At 42.6% G+C, this 16,652-nt stretch overlaps 1 protein-coding gene across 1 annotated transcript in view; it reads right to left on the reverse strand.

Annotated features, from left to right (window-relative positions):
• LOC132829082 (ephrin-A2-like) overlaps window positions 1–16,652 on the reverse strand; it is a 367,146-nt gene that overhangs the window by 33,462 nt on the left and 317,032 nt on the right. Inside the window, exon 2 of the mRNA XM_060846388.1 lies at window positions 10,203–10,495. Coding sequence (XP_060702371.1) covers window positions 10,203–10,495 — 293 coding nt within the window. The remainder of the gene's footprint in view (window positions 1–10,202; window positions 10,496–16,652) is intronic.

The raw sequence follows: 16,652 nt of genomic DNA on the forward strand, positions 1-16,652 counted from the left end.
CACTAAGGGGAAGGCTTTAGGCTACTGTAGGATAGATAATCCAATTGCCCTCCATGTCTGCATTATCTTGTCACTCACTGAGGGAGATAAAAAAAACAACCAAATGAATATTGATTTCACTTTTGGGCTCTTTCTGTGCAAGTAAGGAGCTGCTGTGTTTCTCTACGTAACTTCAATTCATAGAGACACATTTTGTTTATGCTTTATAACCAGAAAAAGGCTCCAAGTAAACACAAATGTTTTGTAAATGTTCTCCTAGGGTGTTACTTAACATGAAAAAAAAATTGAAATGAATTGTGGGACTAAAGTGTTTGCAGGAAATTTACAGTCGACAACATGTTACATAAAGGCCACCCCAACTGAAGGTACAGGAAGCCTGATTTTCTTTTTAAAAGGGCAGTCAGCAACCTTGGCTCATTTTCCACTCTGCTCTCTATTCAAGCTCCTTCAATAAACTCCCACAAGAGGAGTGTATATATATCTTGTTCTTAACAATGTCAGAAGACAAGAAACACAATAAATCACATGTTATTTATGAGCAGCACTCATTGTATAACACTAACAGACAGCTAGTCAGAATGCTGCTTAAGGTAAACAGAGGAAAACTTATCATCAGCGCACTGTGGGGTCGGGGATCATATTCCTCACCTGGGGCCTTACAACAGAGGTATTTAAACTATCATTATCATCTACACCCCATTGTGGGATTGTATTTCAAGCAGTCAGAGAAGAAGGCATAACGGGCAGTCTTTATTAAAGAGAAGACAGGATCAGCTATAGATAAATCTAACTCTATCAGCACCAGAGGATTTTGTTTTCATGATCCTTCTCTGCAGCTGGTGATTTTCTAATATGGCTTTCCCAGCTCCTCAGAATTGATAATGAGCTCAGTGCAGTTCAACATCCCTTGTGACATTCAGCAATGACAAGCTCACACAGTGTCTCATTGCTCGCCCCTTCTTTCTTTCAAGCTCTTGCCAAGTGGTTCTCGCACAAATACAGCCCTAGCCTTTACCTAACTATGTGGAAAATTCTCCTGTCCCCAAAAAGCAGGATTAATCCAACCCAGTTGATCACAGCCCCGTCAGTCTGACTGTCAATTATCAGGGCCGTTTTCATTGACAGAGTTACCAAGCAGTACTAACTCAGCGGTAACTTTTTTGGTCACCAGTGTTCAATTTGGGTTCTGCCAAGGGCCTCAGAGCTCCAGATCCCATTAAAGTGTTTGGTCCAAACACGGTCAAAAGGATTTGAATTGCAGAGGTGGGCTGACTCAACTGCTCTTGATGTCAAGGCTGCTTTTAACTTGGTGTGGCACCAAGGAACCCAAGCAAAATTGATATCAAGCAGAATCAGGGGCAAAACTCTTCAGAGGTTGGAGTCATACCTTGCACAAAGATGTTGTGGTTGGTCGGCACCAATCACCTCCACTTCAGGACATCACTGTCGGAGGATAGTGTCTCAGCAAATCATCTTCATCAACTTTACTCAATGATCTTCCCCTCTAACATAAGGGTCAGAGATGGGATATTTACAGATAACTAGATAGTGTTCAACCATTCCCAACAAGTCAGAAACTCAAGCAGCCCATGTCTGCATGCAGTGAGACCTGGACAATGTTCAGGCTTGGGCTGATAAGTAATGAGTAATACCCATGCCAGACAAGTGTCAGGCAATGACCACCTCCAACAATTGAGGATCTATCTCTCCATAATGGTCAATGGTATTAACATTGCTGAATCCCCAACGATATCGTCCTGGGTGGTTACCATTGAAAAGAAATCTAACCAGGCCAGCCATATAAATAACATGGCTGACAGAGCTGGTCAGCAGCTGGGAATCATTGCGCAGTGCTGACATCCCAGAGCCTGTCCACCACCTACGAACCACCACCACATATCAGCAGCATAACAGAATAATCTCCACTTGGCTGGATGGGTCCTACTTGAACAACATTCAAGAAACTTGCCATCATTTGGGAAAAAACAGCTCACATGATCAGCACCCTATCCCTTACCTTTAACATTCACTCCCTTTACCACTGATGCACAATGGCTGTAGTTTGCACCATTTACAACGTATACTCAACATTTCACCCTCCTCCAACAACAACTTTCAAATCCATAACGTCTGTCCCCTGGAAGGACAAAAAAAATGCAAATGCAATGGAAACATCGCTAGCCACAAATTCCAGTTCAAGTCCTACGGCATCCTGATTTGGAAATATATTAGCATTCCTTCAATGTGGCTGGAGCAAAACCTAGAGCTGCCACCAAACAGCTGTCCCTAAACCAGACTGACAGCAATGGTTCAAGAAGGTGCTTCATTATCACCTGCTCAAGGGCGATTAGGGCTGGGCAATAAATGCTGGCCTTACCAGCGATCCTGACATCTCATAAATGGACAAAAGAAGCACTCATCCACAGCAAAGGTCTTCTGTTAAAATTGCCCCAATTAATAACAGGTTCCTACTTGCTTTCCAACTTTCCAAAAAAAATGAAATTCCCCTCTTCACCTCTCTCTTTCACACCTTTGACCATAGGACATCGGAGCAGAAGTAAGCCATTTAGCCCATCGGGTCTGATTTGCTCGTTTTCCAGCATTCAACCTCCATGTTCCTGAATTCTGGAATTGCCTCTCTAAATCTCCTCACTTCTGTACCTCCCTTAGAAAAAGCTTTTGGTCATCTGGCCCAGTCTATGTAACTAGGTGTCAAATCCTTTTTGATAAAGTTCGTCTGAAGTCCTTTCAGATATTAAGCTGTACAAAAATGTTGTTCATCAATTGTTGTCTATCTTCTCAATAATGATGGAAAGATATTTGGCGCTTTGGCGATGGAACTGACTCACTTCAGAATTCCAACTCCATGGGTGTTGGATACCTTCCTCTCAGGGAACATTCTTATGCAAGGCTAGACAGTCAGTGTCAATTGGCTTATGGAGTGACTGTCACCTGGCCCACGTCAGATGCTGTCCTTTCACAGTCTTCAGGCTGATCATTTACATCAAGCAAGACTAGGATCTTTGATTGATCCTAACCATTCCTGACTCCTGCACTCACTGATCTACACAAGCCCTGGATTATGCTACTCTTGTTTTCTATTACTAAAATTGTATCGCCGCTCATCATCTCCATTACATCCTCCAGCTCCACAACCCTCTGGAATCTCTACAGTCCTCCAATTCTGGTCCCTTGTGCATCTTGCACAGACAAAATGAGCTGAATGGCCTGTTTCTTGTACCCCTTCTGTCATTCTTGCTTATTATTTCTGTACGACTAGACACCTTCAGCAGCCTAGACTATAATGCTATACAAAACCAGCTGTTGTTATAGCACCACCTTCATGAACCAGCTCAGATCAGCTAACCCTCAACAGACTGAATTCAACATTAGATGTTCATAATCTGCAGCTCAGTTCCATATTGAAACATGCATTTTCTTGCAAAACCATTTTTGTTGAAATTAGTAGAAAATTGATAGAAAAGGGGCACATAGTTTGGCATTCAAACATAAAGCAGCTAATAAAAACTGAAGTGAAGTGAAATGATACTGAATGGACTGTTTCCCTCAATTTAGGGGGAAGTTGTGGTGAAGTGGTAATGTCATTGGGTTAGTAATCTAGAATCCCAGTCTATAGGGCAGCACGGTGGTTCAGTGGTTAGCTCTGCTGTTTCACAGCTCCTGGAGTTGATTCCACCCTCAGGTGACGTTTTGTGTGGAGTTTGCACATTCTCTCCACGTTTGTGTGGGTTTGCTCCGGTTTCCTCCAACAATTCAAAGGTGTGCAGGTTAGGCGGACTGACCATGGGAAATGCAGGGTTACAGAGATAGGGTGGGGAGGGGGATGTCTGGATGGGATGCTCTTTGGAGGTTGGTATTGACGCGATGGCTTGAGTGGCCTACTTCCCCACAATAGGGAATGAAATAGAAAACAAAAAATGTCAAAAATACAATGTCATTCTGGGCTTTATAAAAACAAATTTAACTCTTCTGGAGATTTTCTTTCTGAAGCTGAAGGTTAGAAAGTTGGCAGAACAGATTCAATGGGCTGAATGGCTTACTCCTGCTCCTATGTGCTATGGTCTAAAATGTGAAAGAGAGAGGCAGAGAAATTCTGTCATTTCCTGGGTCCCTAGATTAAGAATCCAGTGATAATATGACTAGGCCATCATTTCCCCATCGTCTTCTTCTAATGAAACATTCATAGAAGCCATATAAGGTGTAATTTTTCAAGTTTAACCAGAACTGAATGCTATTTCTTACTTATAGTGTTCGGCTTTTTTATGAATTTGTTGCATCACATCATCAACTTCTGGCTGACAACCATTGTTGTTCTTGTTTTGCCAATTTTTATATGCGTATTGTCTTTACATTGCATTTTTATGTTTCTTTTTCTGATTTACTTACAGAGCAGTTCTTTTTGCCGATATGCAGATCCACATGCTCTTATAGGTGGAATTTTGGAATCAGAAGGCGGGGCTACCTCAACTTGAGCTGCCGTGCCTCCAGATCTGGAGACTTCAAGAATTAAGAATTCATTTCCAGGAAACTGAGTTTGAAGGGAACATTATAGAAGGCCCTAAAACAGTCTCATATACTTTCTGTAATTGTCTGATTTGTTAATTTTAAATACAGAGGAACTTTGATTACCCAGCGTTCAATTAACTGAACTTTGGATCATCCAAACAAGAGTACAAGGTCCCGATGCATGGCTAACTATGTTATCTGGCATTTATTATCCAGAATTCCATTAACCAAACGAAATTCTCCCCAACCGTATCTTTCGAATAATCGAGGTTCCTTTTTACTTATAGATACTCTAATTGGCCTTGAAAATGATTACCCTCTGAAATGCCACTTAGTTAAGTATTCACCACACAAGTCATATGAAGGCAAGATTTTCCTTCTCTCCCCTGAAGAGCATTAATGAATTTGGTAAGGTTGGTCAGCACTCACGAGACCAGCTTTTAAGTCCAGATATATTAATTTATTCTAAATTCCTTTGGGTACTTAGATTTGAACTTGAATAGTCAAGCTTTAGTTTGGCCTTCCAAATTATTAGAACAATAACATATTCGCAATGCTACCACTGCCCCCTTGATTAAAAAAGGACATGTTGGACAAAATGGTGCATCATTACGCAGTCAAGTTAACATTGGTTCATGAAGTCCACACCACGGGAGTAGTTGTCAGGTCAAGAAGTCTACAGAGTGCGAATGAGCAACAGGTTAAGTCTACACAGTGTGATAAAACATTCCATCAAGAGCTGTTGGTCCTGGGAGGTAACATTAGTTTATGAAGTCAACATAGTGGGAATGAATATTGGATTAAACGTTCCATATAGTGGTAGAGAACAATATGCAGTGGACATCCACATTGGTAATCAATAATAGTTTAAGAGGTCTCCACAATGGAAGTCAACAGCAAATGGTATAGTGCAATGAGAATCAAGTATTTTCTATCTGAAAGGAACTTACTTACTGTTGCAGGTGATTCTATTCTTGTACCTGTGACTAAAAGGTAAAGTCACTGTAGTCCTACCAGAGCACAAGGCTGTTCTCCCATTCTGGAGAGGGGGTAGTTTAACCTGAGGGTCACTACAGTTTTAGTTGCTCATAGAAGTCACAAGCTTGGTGTCTCTGAACTTCACAAGTTAACAGGTCCCTGGTTCAGTTTCTTATTGATACAAGCTGAAGCAGTGTTAAGGAAGTATAGCAGTCTGGGGTCCTATTAATTGGCCTGACAACATCTAGTGAGCCATTGTTGGAAATATGAAAGTACCGATGTATAATAAGCTGGATTCAGGCTTGGAGGTGATCTCTTACCCAGCCATGTAGCCCTCCAGCCTTCATTATAATGGTTTTAATATGGTCAATGACCACTCAGGGAAGGAGTAGAACAGAGCACTGTATAACATTGGCTCATTAAGCATTTCCTAGCTTCTCAATCTTTACCACTAATTGAAACAAGAGCAGATCCAAATCATTAACTGTCCTCGACATATCTCATCATTGTTATAGAGTCATAGAATAGTACAGCACAGAAACAAATGACCCTTCAGTGGCTGGATCCAAATGCTGGAATTCCTGAGTTAGTACCCTGAGCACAAGGACTGTAATGGCTTGAAGTGAAGGCCAACCAATATATTCTCAGAGATGTGGTGATAGGCAATAAATGAAGACATACCAGAATCATGTTGGTGTAACAGAATTCACAGAGACAAAGAAATAAAGGAACAGGAAATATTGCAGATTAGGGAAACGAGGAAAAAAATGACTTAAACGAATACACCAATTGCCCAGTGTTGAATGAATACAGTAATAAGAGTGTATGTTTGTGTGTTGTGTTGTATTTCTGTGCATTATGTGCTGAGCATGCATCTGGTTCTCCTTCCTCTCTCCAACTGAAGGTGCTGCACCTTTCCCAGTTTGGCATTCTTCATCGATATGGCTAAGATGCAAGTGTTGGAAAGATATTCAACATTGAGGGAACCACAGCCCAGTCTAGTCCTGTCATAACCTCCACATCTCCACCGTCTACTGCTACTTAAAAGCACCTTTTCCTTCCACTGTGCCTTGCGCAGAAAATGAGGTCAATTCAAGCAGATACCTCGGCTGACTCAATCCAGTCTTCTGTTAATGTGATGCTTTAATAATGTGCTGAAATGTGCCTTGAAGTTTATTTCGTGGATTGTTCATATTGAAATCTACAATTCAAATGTCTGCATTTTATTTTCATTGTCAGCAAGTAAGTGCTGGCCCTCATGAATGCAAGATTACCACCATAAAACTTTGATGTGATATTGTACTTCTGTTGTAACATTTCTGACAGGCCCTGACTCATCACTTTAATTATCAAGCTTCTGTGTATGTTGTGACAATACCTAAATTTCTAGCTGATCGCCGGTGCTGCAACTAACGGCATAAATGACAACATTGGAAACCTAAATGTAACTGTCGAAGATTTGATTAGCCACAAAGACAGAGGCACAGACATAAAAATTGCCTTTAGGCAATCTAAGATGAAGTCTGGAACTTCACTGAATGAATGGTAAGTGCTTCAATTAAGGAATATTTACATTCAGTTACACCTCATGGTACCACTGCTCCATATTATAGCTGTGTGCCAGGTATTCTGGTGTGGTTTTCCCCCCCTCCCCACCCCTGCGCCCCCAACACGTTTTTGCGATGAATTCTCCTTTTTAACCGCTGTGTGTGGTTCAGGCTGTGGGTGCTAAGGGTGTGGGTTATTACTTCACATTTCCCTTTCAGTCTCTCAGGATTAAAGACTGCTTTCCTGGATGTTCCTCTGAGCTAATCCAGTAGAAAAGTCATCTGCATTAAACATCTCCTGAGCATTATGTCCCAAAAATGAGGGACAAAGAGAGTGTGGAATAAAAAGCAGTGGAGAAAGTGTTTCAGAAGATATTTATAACCTCAGTTAATTTGAAAGCAAGACATTGGTCACATTTGGAGTACTGCGTATAATTCTGCTCGCCCTGCTATAGGAAGGATAAACTGGAAAGAGTGCATAAATCATTTACAAGGATGCTACAGAGACTGGAAAATCTACATTAAAAGGAGAGGTAGAATAGGCTGGAACTTTTACTCTCTGGAATGCAGAGACTGAGGGTTAACTTTCTAGAGGTTTATAAAGTTGCGAGGGGCATAGATAAAGTGAATAATCAAAGTCTTTTCCCCAGCATAGGGTAATCCAAAACGAGAGGGCAGGTGTTTAAGGTGAGAGAGAAAAGATTTAAAAGGGACCTGAGCGGCAACTTTTTCGCACAGAGGGTGGTGCAAATATTGATCGAGCTGTCAGGGGAAGTGGCAGTGGAGGATACATTCACAACATTGAAAAGATATTTGGACAGGTACATGGATTGGAAAGGTTTAGAGCAATACGGCCAAATGCAGGCAAAAGGGACTAGTTTAGTTAGGAGACCTGGTTGGCATGGACAAGTATAAGGCTCTATGATGTTATTGGCTTTCGCCAACTTAGTCAATAAAGTTAAGAAAGAATTTTGTCTATTGAGTGGAATTAAAAGTTTTGATGAATGCAGAGTAAACTGTCTTGGCAGCAGTATCCCCCATTCTCATTATTCCACGCTGCCTTCTCTGGTTTCACCCTGATTTTACTCCTCTTCCACTTCATACTCCACTCCCCTCCAGCATCTCCTTCCCTTCTCAGTTCCCCGTCTCCTCAATTCTTCCCTTCCCTCAAAGCCGACACCCACAATCCTGCTCCCCCATTTCTCTATGCAGTTCCACCCCCTGCTTTAACCTTCCACTCTCGTAATCCCCACAACACACTGTCTCTCTCACCTTCAATTCCTTCTCCCTTCTTTACCTGAACATCTGTCACCATCCTCACCTTTTATTCCCAGAAATCGGTGACTCTGTCCCGTGTGCCAGCCCCACATCCACTCACATCTCCCCAATTCTCCACCCTCACCCCTGGCCTCTCCTCGGTCTTCACAACAGGAAGACCCAAGTAACTGAAGAATTAGATTGACTGAAGCATTTGTCTCTCTTGATTCTTCTCTCTGCCAGCTCGGGGAAGAGAAGCTTTGAAAACGCAGGATGAGTCTGAAAATACTCTGGCACATTTGGCAAGCAAGCTAAAAATATGAATCATCAGAGAGCTTTTATGTAACAAATTCCAAGATAACATTGCCAACAGGTTCCTTTTGTGATGGAATTGGTTTGGACCTCGCTGAATGAGTGCTCTAAACATTCGTGGATTACTAATAAGGGCAGAGGAGATAATCAATAGTAATTATTACCAGCGTATCTAGAAAATCGAATGAATACATGGATTCACACTGTTTAATTGTTTTATTTGATCAACCTTTCAGCCTGCAGGCAAAAGAGACTCTTATCTTTTTATTTATTTTGGGTTCTCAAGCTGAGTTTTGCTATAGATTTACAGCAGTGTGCCTCCCTGCCTTCTATAAGATTGAAGGAACAGCCAGAGCACTGAGCAGTCATATTTACCAAATCCTGACTCACTCTACATAAACAGGGACTCAAAAATGCCTCACAAATGGAAGCATCTCTTTCTGATTAAGGCTTTGAACCTCCATTTTGTTTTCTGCCTTTCCATCGCCCCTTATCTCTCATGATGTGGTGCAGTTCTGCAGATTCTGATTGTTCTCCTCAGTATCCTGCACAAACGGCCATGACTCAATGTATGTGCCTGAATATTTTGGAAAGGGGTCTTCAGTTTAGAGGGTTGAGGGGGATGCATTTGAACCTGGAACCCAAACCATGCACTGACCCAACATCCACTCAGTTGAATGTTCCAGCAGGGATAACAGGAGTTGTCTAACAACACGATGGCTCAGCGGTTAGCACAGCTGCCTACTGTGCCAGGGACCTGGGTTCAATTCCAGCTTCTGGTGATTGTCTGGGTGGAGTTTGCACATTCTCTCCATGTCTGTGTGGGTTTCCTCTGGGTGCTCTGGTTTCCTCCCACAGTCCAAAGATGTGCAGGTTAGGTGAATTGGCCATGCTAAATTGCCTGTAGTGTTCAGGGATGTGTAGGTTAGATGCATTAGTGATGGGAAATGTAGAGTAATAGGGTAGGGGAACAGTCTGGGTGGGTTACTTGTTGGATGGTCGGTATTGACTTGTTGGGCAAATGGCCTTTTTCCACACTATGATCTATGAACCCACCTTCTCGGGCATTAGCCCACCCCACTTTCCCACAAATAGCCCAATGGACTGCCAACACGTAATCCATACTTGCATAACAAGGATGTTGCCTTGAATGATATGATAATGAATGGCTAATGCTTATGGGCCATAAAGAGGGAAGAAGTCAGTGTACTCACAGGGTGAGAAACAGGAAAAGGGGTAGGGAAAAATACAATCAAAAATGTATTTTAAATCATCCACTGATTTCTTTTTGAATACAATGATAGGTTATGAATAATGAAGGCCATTCAGCCCATCATTCTCAATGTTTCATTAAAGTCCTTCTGTCATAGCTTCTTATGCCTCCTGAATGATTTCAGTATTTCTGTCTCCGCTGCTCTACCCTGGGGACTGTTCAGAGCCTGACTTGTTTGTTTGCAGATGTCCTGCCTGACCTCAGTGATTTGTCCATTTGACCAGTTTACACCTCTGTCCTGTGGCCAAGACTTTGAAACAATGGCTATGTTAACCTCCTCGTGCGGTTGATCATTGCGGTGTACTCACATATATAAAAATACTCATTTCCGGGTCGAAACTCAAAGCCCAGAGAAAACGGCGTGAAGAGTTGGAACTTCTCGGAGAACTTCAGTGGGCCGTTTGGTGTGCGCGGCCTATTGCATTCCCAACGCTTGAAGCCATTGTTCTTGTGGTCACAGCTCCTGTAGCCATCAAAATTCACCATGTACAGAATGTAGCTCTCTGTCTTCTCCTCTGGCACGGAGACATCATAGTGGGGGCAGTAGATATCAAGGTAATCATTGATGCAGACATCGACTGTATAGTCCCCTCTGTGAAACCTAAAATTCAGAAAGACAATTCAGCAACCAGAATGAACTTAACGAAAAAACAACTGCACAACTATTAAAGCAAAACCATGAAGATATTGAGTTTTTCTGCCCTCTCAATGGATCCGAGTCTCTATCAAATGGTTCCATGGATTATACCATCGCCTCTTGGTCAAATTGTTATGGGTTTGATTTGCATTTCAAAGCTTTGAGCCCAAAATGTAGCATGACTTATACATTCCAGTGTAGTACTGAGGGAGTGCTGCACTGTCCAAATTGTGCTGTACTTTAGATGCAATGCAATAACGCTCGATCTGCCCTCTCAGGTGAATCCTATCGGTCTTACAGCCTATTTTTACAAAACAACAGTAGAGCTGTCCTGGGACGATATTTATCAAGCAACCAGCTCCATTAAAATACATTCTCACAATATCCATCTATGAGATTTTGCTGCAAGCAAAATGACTTCCAAGTGATATGCATCAAAATGTGCTGAACTGAACAAGTAATTCAGAGATTCTTGCTAATTTTCTGGGGATATGTGTACAAATCCCATCAGAGATGGTGAAACTTAAATTTAGTAAAAACATGGAATTCAAAAGTGAAAAAATTACTATGCAGACACAGCAAGTCAATAGAAAAAATATCATTTTCATGAGGGGAATTAAATGCAAAAGTTGGGAATTTATGCATCAGTAATATGGGGCATTGGAGAGACTACATTGGTAGGGCTGTACACAGTATTGCCCTCTCTACTTAAATAAGGATGTAAATGCATTGGAGAGAGTTTAGGGAAGGTTTACGACTTGTCTTGAGTCAAGTCTAGACAGGCTAGGCTTGTATCTGCTGGAGTGAGAAGAGTAAGAGGCAACTTTATTGAAAAATATAAGGTCCTGAAGTTCTTGACAGGGTAGATGCAGAGATGATGTTTTCTTTGGTGAGATAACCTTTGATGAATTAGGAGCCACTGTTCTTAAGGGTTCACCTATTCAAAACAGAGATTTGGCTATTCTTTTTCTCTCAGAAGGTCATGTGCCTTTGAAAATCTCTTTTCGAACAGGTGGTGAAAGCAGAGTCATAGAGCCATAGAGATGTACAGCATGGAAACAGACCCTTCGGTCCAACCCGTCCATGCCGACCAGCTTCCCAACCCAATCTAGTCCCATCTGCCAGCATCTAGCCCATATCCCTCCAAACCCTTCCTATTCATATACACATCCAAATGCCTCTTAAATGTTGCAATTGTACCAGCCTCCACCACATCCTCTGGCAGCTCATTCCATACACGTACCCCTTGAATGTTTTACGGTAGAGGGAGATACAGTCTTGTTAAGCAAGGGGTTGAAAGTTTAACAGGAGTAGATTGAGAATACAATCAGTTCAGTCATGGTCTTAGTGAATGTCAGAACAGGCTCAACGGGCTGAATGGCCTACACATGGAGTATGCTTCATGTGTTTGTTTTGACACAGATTTAAGCGTGGTCTTCAGAAAGTAACTGGATAGGTATTTGAAGGAGGAAAAAGGTGCAGGTTTCTGGAAAAGAAATTTAAATAAAAAGATTATTCTTCAAAAGAGCCACCTTAGGCTGAAATGCCCCATCTGTATTGTATCATTCTGTGACCTTACTAACTGAGGGATACAGAGGCCAATGCTGACTTGCTCCAGCAGTGAATATAATACATAGGCTAATTCAACTTCATTTTCACAGATTGGTAGACCTGACCAGGTAAAAACATTTATTACTCATGCAGCATCTGAATATAGTAAGTTATCCCTTGCACTATTAAAAGGAAAAGACTGTTAAATAAAATTCCCCAGGCATCCTCTTTTAAGCCCTTGTTCAACAAAGATTTTACAGCTTTCCTGTTGGGACAATAGGTGGTTGAATCATTGAAAACAAGTGCAGAAGGAGGCCATTCAGCCCTTTGAGCCTGTGCCAACAGTCAATATGATCATGGCTGATCATGCAATTTCTGAATCTCATTCCCGCTAAAGATAGAAGCAATTGCATTAAATGAAAGAAAGGCCAGAGGGTGAGTGTGAGTAGAGTCAGGCAAGGTTATGCACACATTATTACATCAGGCACAGACTCTGGGAGTACATATGGTTTAGTATCTATTGAGTTTGAAGAGGTGGGTCAAGTTTATGTCTCTATGCTAGCTCCTGGCAGAGAAACTAGATCCCCGCAAAGTGCAGCTGTGATTCTCCAGCCTTGTTTCCAGTTGCTGCAAACGTCTCCCAATTACAAATTCAAGGCCGAGAGGTCACATAGAGGCTATTTTTGTATAAGTCAATTAGCGGGCACCAGATGTGAAGCGTAATATCGGAAGCAAATTGATTGAAGACGGAATAAATGACGTGACAAGAGTCTCCCAGTGTAGCCCAAAGACCAGGTGGAAATAGTGGGTGGGCACTGGAGTGCCAGCTGTGGGATACGGGCACATTTTGTATCAAGCTCAATTAATTTCTTCCGATGGGATGGCCCAGAACACGTGCAGTCATTTGGGATTTCAGGTACAGAGTTTTAATATATCACATTAAAGCTTTCACCAAATCAAAGCACTTGCAAGCTGCTAATGTTAAGAGGCAGCTGTCTTTATTACACTGTTTGGCAAAACCTTTTCTCATTTGTTTCCAAACACATGGCCAGAGGGCATAAACTATTCACAAATGCATCATGCATTACCTGAATGACATTAACACTCTGACTTCTTTTCTCCTGCAATCAGTTTTGCAAAATTTTCCTTACAGCAAAATAAAAGAAAGGTTTGCTAGTGTGTTCCGGTGAATTGAGGTGTTAAATGGTGATTAAATATCCTACGTGCCAACCCTAGCTCAGTTGGGAGAACTCTGCTCTCCACCTCCAAAAGGCTGTGAATTCAGGGCACCACTCCAGAGGTTTGACCCCATAATCTCGCTTAAAACTTCAGCATAGTGCCGAGGGAATGATGCCTTTGGCAGAGATGCTGCCATCCAGATGCAGTGTTAAATTAAGATGCTAACTTATCATAGAATCATAGAAGTACACAGCACGGAACAGGCCCTTCGGCCCAACTTGTCCATGCCGATGAGGTTTTGTAAATTGAACTCGTCCATCTATCCCTCTAAAAATTTTTAAAATCTATGTACCTATCCAATCTTGCGGCTGTGTGTAAAACATCCACTGTACTATTCTGAAGAGGAACTGGAAAGGTATGCTGAGGTACCCCGTTCATATTTATACCACAAACCGAAATTGAGCAGTTTGGGAGCTCTCACAATATGCAAATTGGCTCCTGTTGTTTCCTCCATCACAACAATGATGTCATCTTCGCCAGTCAGATGGTGACAAAAAAATGCTGGGATCCAAGGTAGACAAGCAGGAAGCTGGGAGAACACAGCAGGCCAGGCAGTATCAGGAGCTGGAGAGTTCCTGACAAACTGTTGCATCCAAAATGTTGACTTCTCCATCTCCTGGCGCTGCCTGGCTTGCTGTGTTCTTCCAGCCTCTTGCTTGTCTAAAGTCAGGTGGCGACATGTGGTGGAAATGAACAATCCTAACTGAACGTCATCCTCCAATCAAGGAACAGCTGACGACCATGCCAACAGTGACTGCAGTTCATTGGCTTCAAAATTCTTTGGGTCATGCAAGACACAGTACAAACAAACGCAAGACATCCTTTCCTTTTTTTTAAACCAATACAGATGTGTTTGAGCTTCTTGCTCCTGAGGTCAAAAGTTTTTTGGGTTACTTTATCCCAGTCAGGCTTTCGGAGAGAGCTGTCAGCACTCAGTTGAAATCACAGGCTCAAACAAAGCAAATCCAGGACAATAACAAATTGCTTTCATTGTGTGGATCAGCCACTTAAATGTGTTTCAATTTTCCATTATCTTTGTTTGCTTTTTAGGTTCCACACTTTTGTTTTACAAAGGACATACATTATTTGAACATAAGAAAATTAGGCCAAGCTAGGCCTGTATCATCTCACCACTACCTTCTCAAGGGCAACTAGGGATGGGTAATAAATGCTGGCCCAGCCAGTGACTCCATGTTCCACAAGAGAATAAAAAGTTTAGAAGAGTCGGAAGTGAAGTAATTGGAACACAATTGACCAGGTGGATGTTGAAAGGGCATTGCCTCTTGTCAGAGAATCTAGAAATAGAGATTAAAGTTTAAAAATAAGGGGTCACCCATTTACGACAGATATGAAAAACATTTTTTCTCTGAAATTTGAGAGTCTTTGGAATTCCCTTCCTCAAAAGGCAGTGGATGGAGAATCTTTAAGGCAGACACAGATTAGATTAGATTACTTACAGTGTGGAAACAGGCCCTTCGGCCCAACAAGTCCACACCGACCCACCACCCACCCATACCCCTAACCTAACACTATGGGCAATTTAGCATGGCCAATTCACCTGACCCACACATCTTTGGACTGTGGGAGGAAACCGGAGCACCCGGAGAAAACCCACGCAGACACGGGGAGAATGTGCAAACTCCACACAGTCAGTCACCTGAGGCGGGAATTGAACCCAGGTCTCTGGCGCTGTGAGGCAGCAATGCTAACCACTGTGCCACCGTGTCGCCCCCAAATAGATAGATTCTTGAATGACCAAGGGGCAGAAGGGTCATCAGGATATGCAGGAATGTAGAGGTGAGGTTAAAATCAGATCAGCCATGATCTTATTGAATGGTGGAACAGGCTTGAAGGGCTGAGTGGCCTACCTTTGTTCCATCAGTTCTGAGGAAGGGTCACTGCACCTGAAACGTTAACTCTGATTTCTCTGCACAGATGCTGCCAGACCTGTTCAGCCTCTCCAGCAATTTCTGTCTCTGTTTCTAATTTCCAGCATCTGCAGTTCTTTCAGTTCTTGTTTGTTGTTTATATAGTGCAGTCTGAACAGGCCATCCAACACACTGACCCTGTGCTAACCCAAAAATCACACTTGTTCCCTGCCATTTGGCCCACAGAACTTGCCCATCCCCCTTAAGCACCAGCAGCAGTGGGGGGTAGGCTTTTGGATCGGTAAGAGTTGCCACTTAAGGACCTCAATGGCAGTGATGTGCGAAAGCCATTTACAGACCTTCCTGCTAAGGACGTGACTGGGATAGGGGTGGAAAGGTGACAGGGTTCCCATTCACAACCCACACCGTCCCCACACCCACCGGCACAAAACCCTCCGTGGGATGGTAGAAGATATTTGCCCATTGTCAGATAACCCACTGACGCTCACTGCATTGTCCATTTGGATGGGCTGCTGCAGGAATTCCCAGAAGAAAACTAAAACGGTTAAAGCAAAAACCCAGTCACACTTGGAAATGAATATCCTGTTGTCATGGGGTTCCATTTTGAAGATTGTTTGAGAAAAAGTGGGAGCAGTACGTCTCATTCGTCAGTTTCACAGGCTTTTCCAAAGCCTTTTCAGGAGGGCAAGGGAGGAAAAGGATGGGGAGTTCAAAATACAACACTAACATGTCTGCGTCAGATCTATCATTGTGTAGCAATGCCAACATTGTGGTTGACTGGGAACAAGTGTTACATTACTGAACAAACAAAGACACAAACCACTGAGCGCAGTGGTTACATGGTCATTTGCAAAATGCATTACAGCAAACCACAAGGAAAACACAGGGTTGAGGTATTCGCACTTAAATGTCTGGCCACCTGCAAATGGCCGTGCAAAACTATCCATTTGACAGCTCACGTCTGCACCCTCTAAATTGCCAGTGAATGTGCTTAAACTCAATGCGTAAAGTCCGCTAAAATTACAATACAGGAACAAGCCATTTAGCTCAAATGGCGAGTGCATCACTGGTATTTATGCTCCACTCAAGCCTCACTCCATTCAGAATCATCAAACCTTATCAGTGTAACGCTCTATAAGTTTAATCACTCATGAACTTGTCTAGCTTCCCTCTAAACGCATCTATTCCTTTTGGCTCAACCACCCCCTGCAAGTTCCACATTCTAACCGCTCTCCACGTGTTTCTCCTGAGGTGGAGTCACTAGTGACTATGGGAACTGTTCTAAAATTCAATGGCTGCCCCTTTGAGCTCCATCTGTGCCTCTGATTGTCCCAACGTTGGGGGCATTTAGTGACCACCACCCACCTCTCCACTCTTCCACAACCTGGCAGAAAGATTCCCCTGGTTTTGTAGTCAGGAAACTAGCCATCTTTCTCACTCAC

The sequence above is a fragment of the Hemiscyllium ocellatum genome, chromosome 28 (genome assembly GCF_020745735.1).
Source record: "Hemiscyllium ocellatum isolate sHemOce1 chromosome 28, sHemOce1.pat.X.cur, whole genome shotgun sequence".
NCBI classification, from domain to species: Eukaryota; Metazoa; Chordata; class Chondrichthyes; order Orectolobiformes; family Hemiscylliidae; genus Hemiscyllium; species Hemiscyllium ocellatum.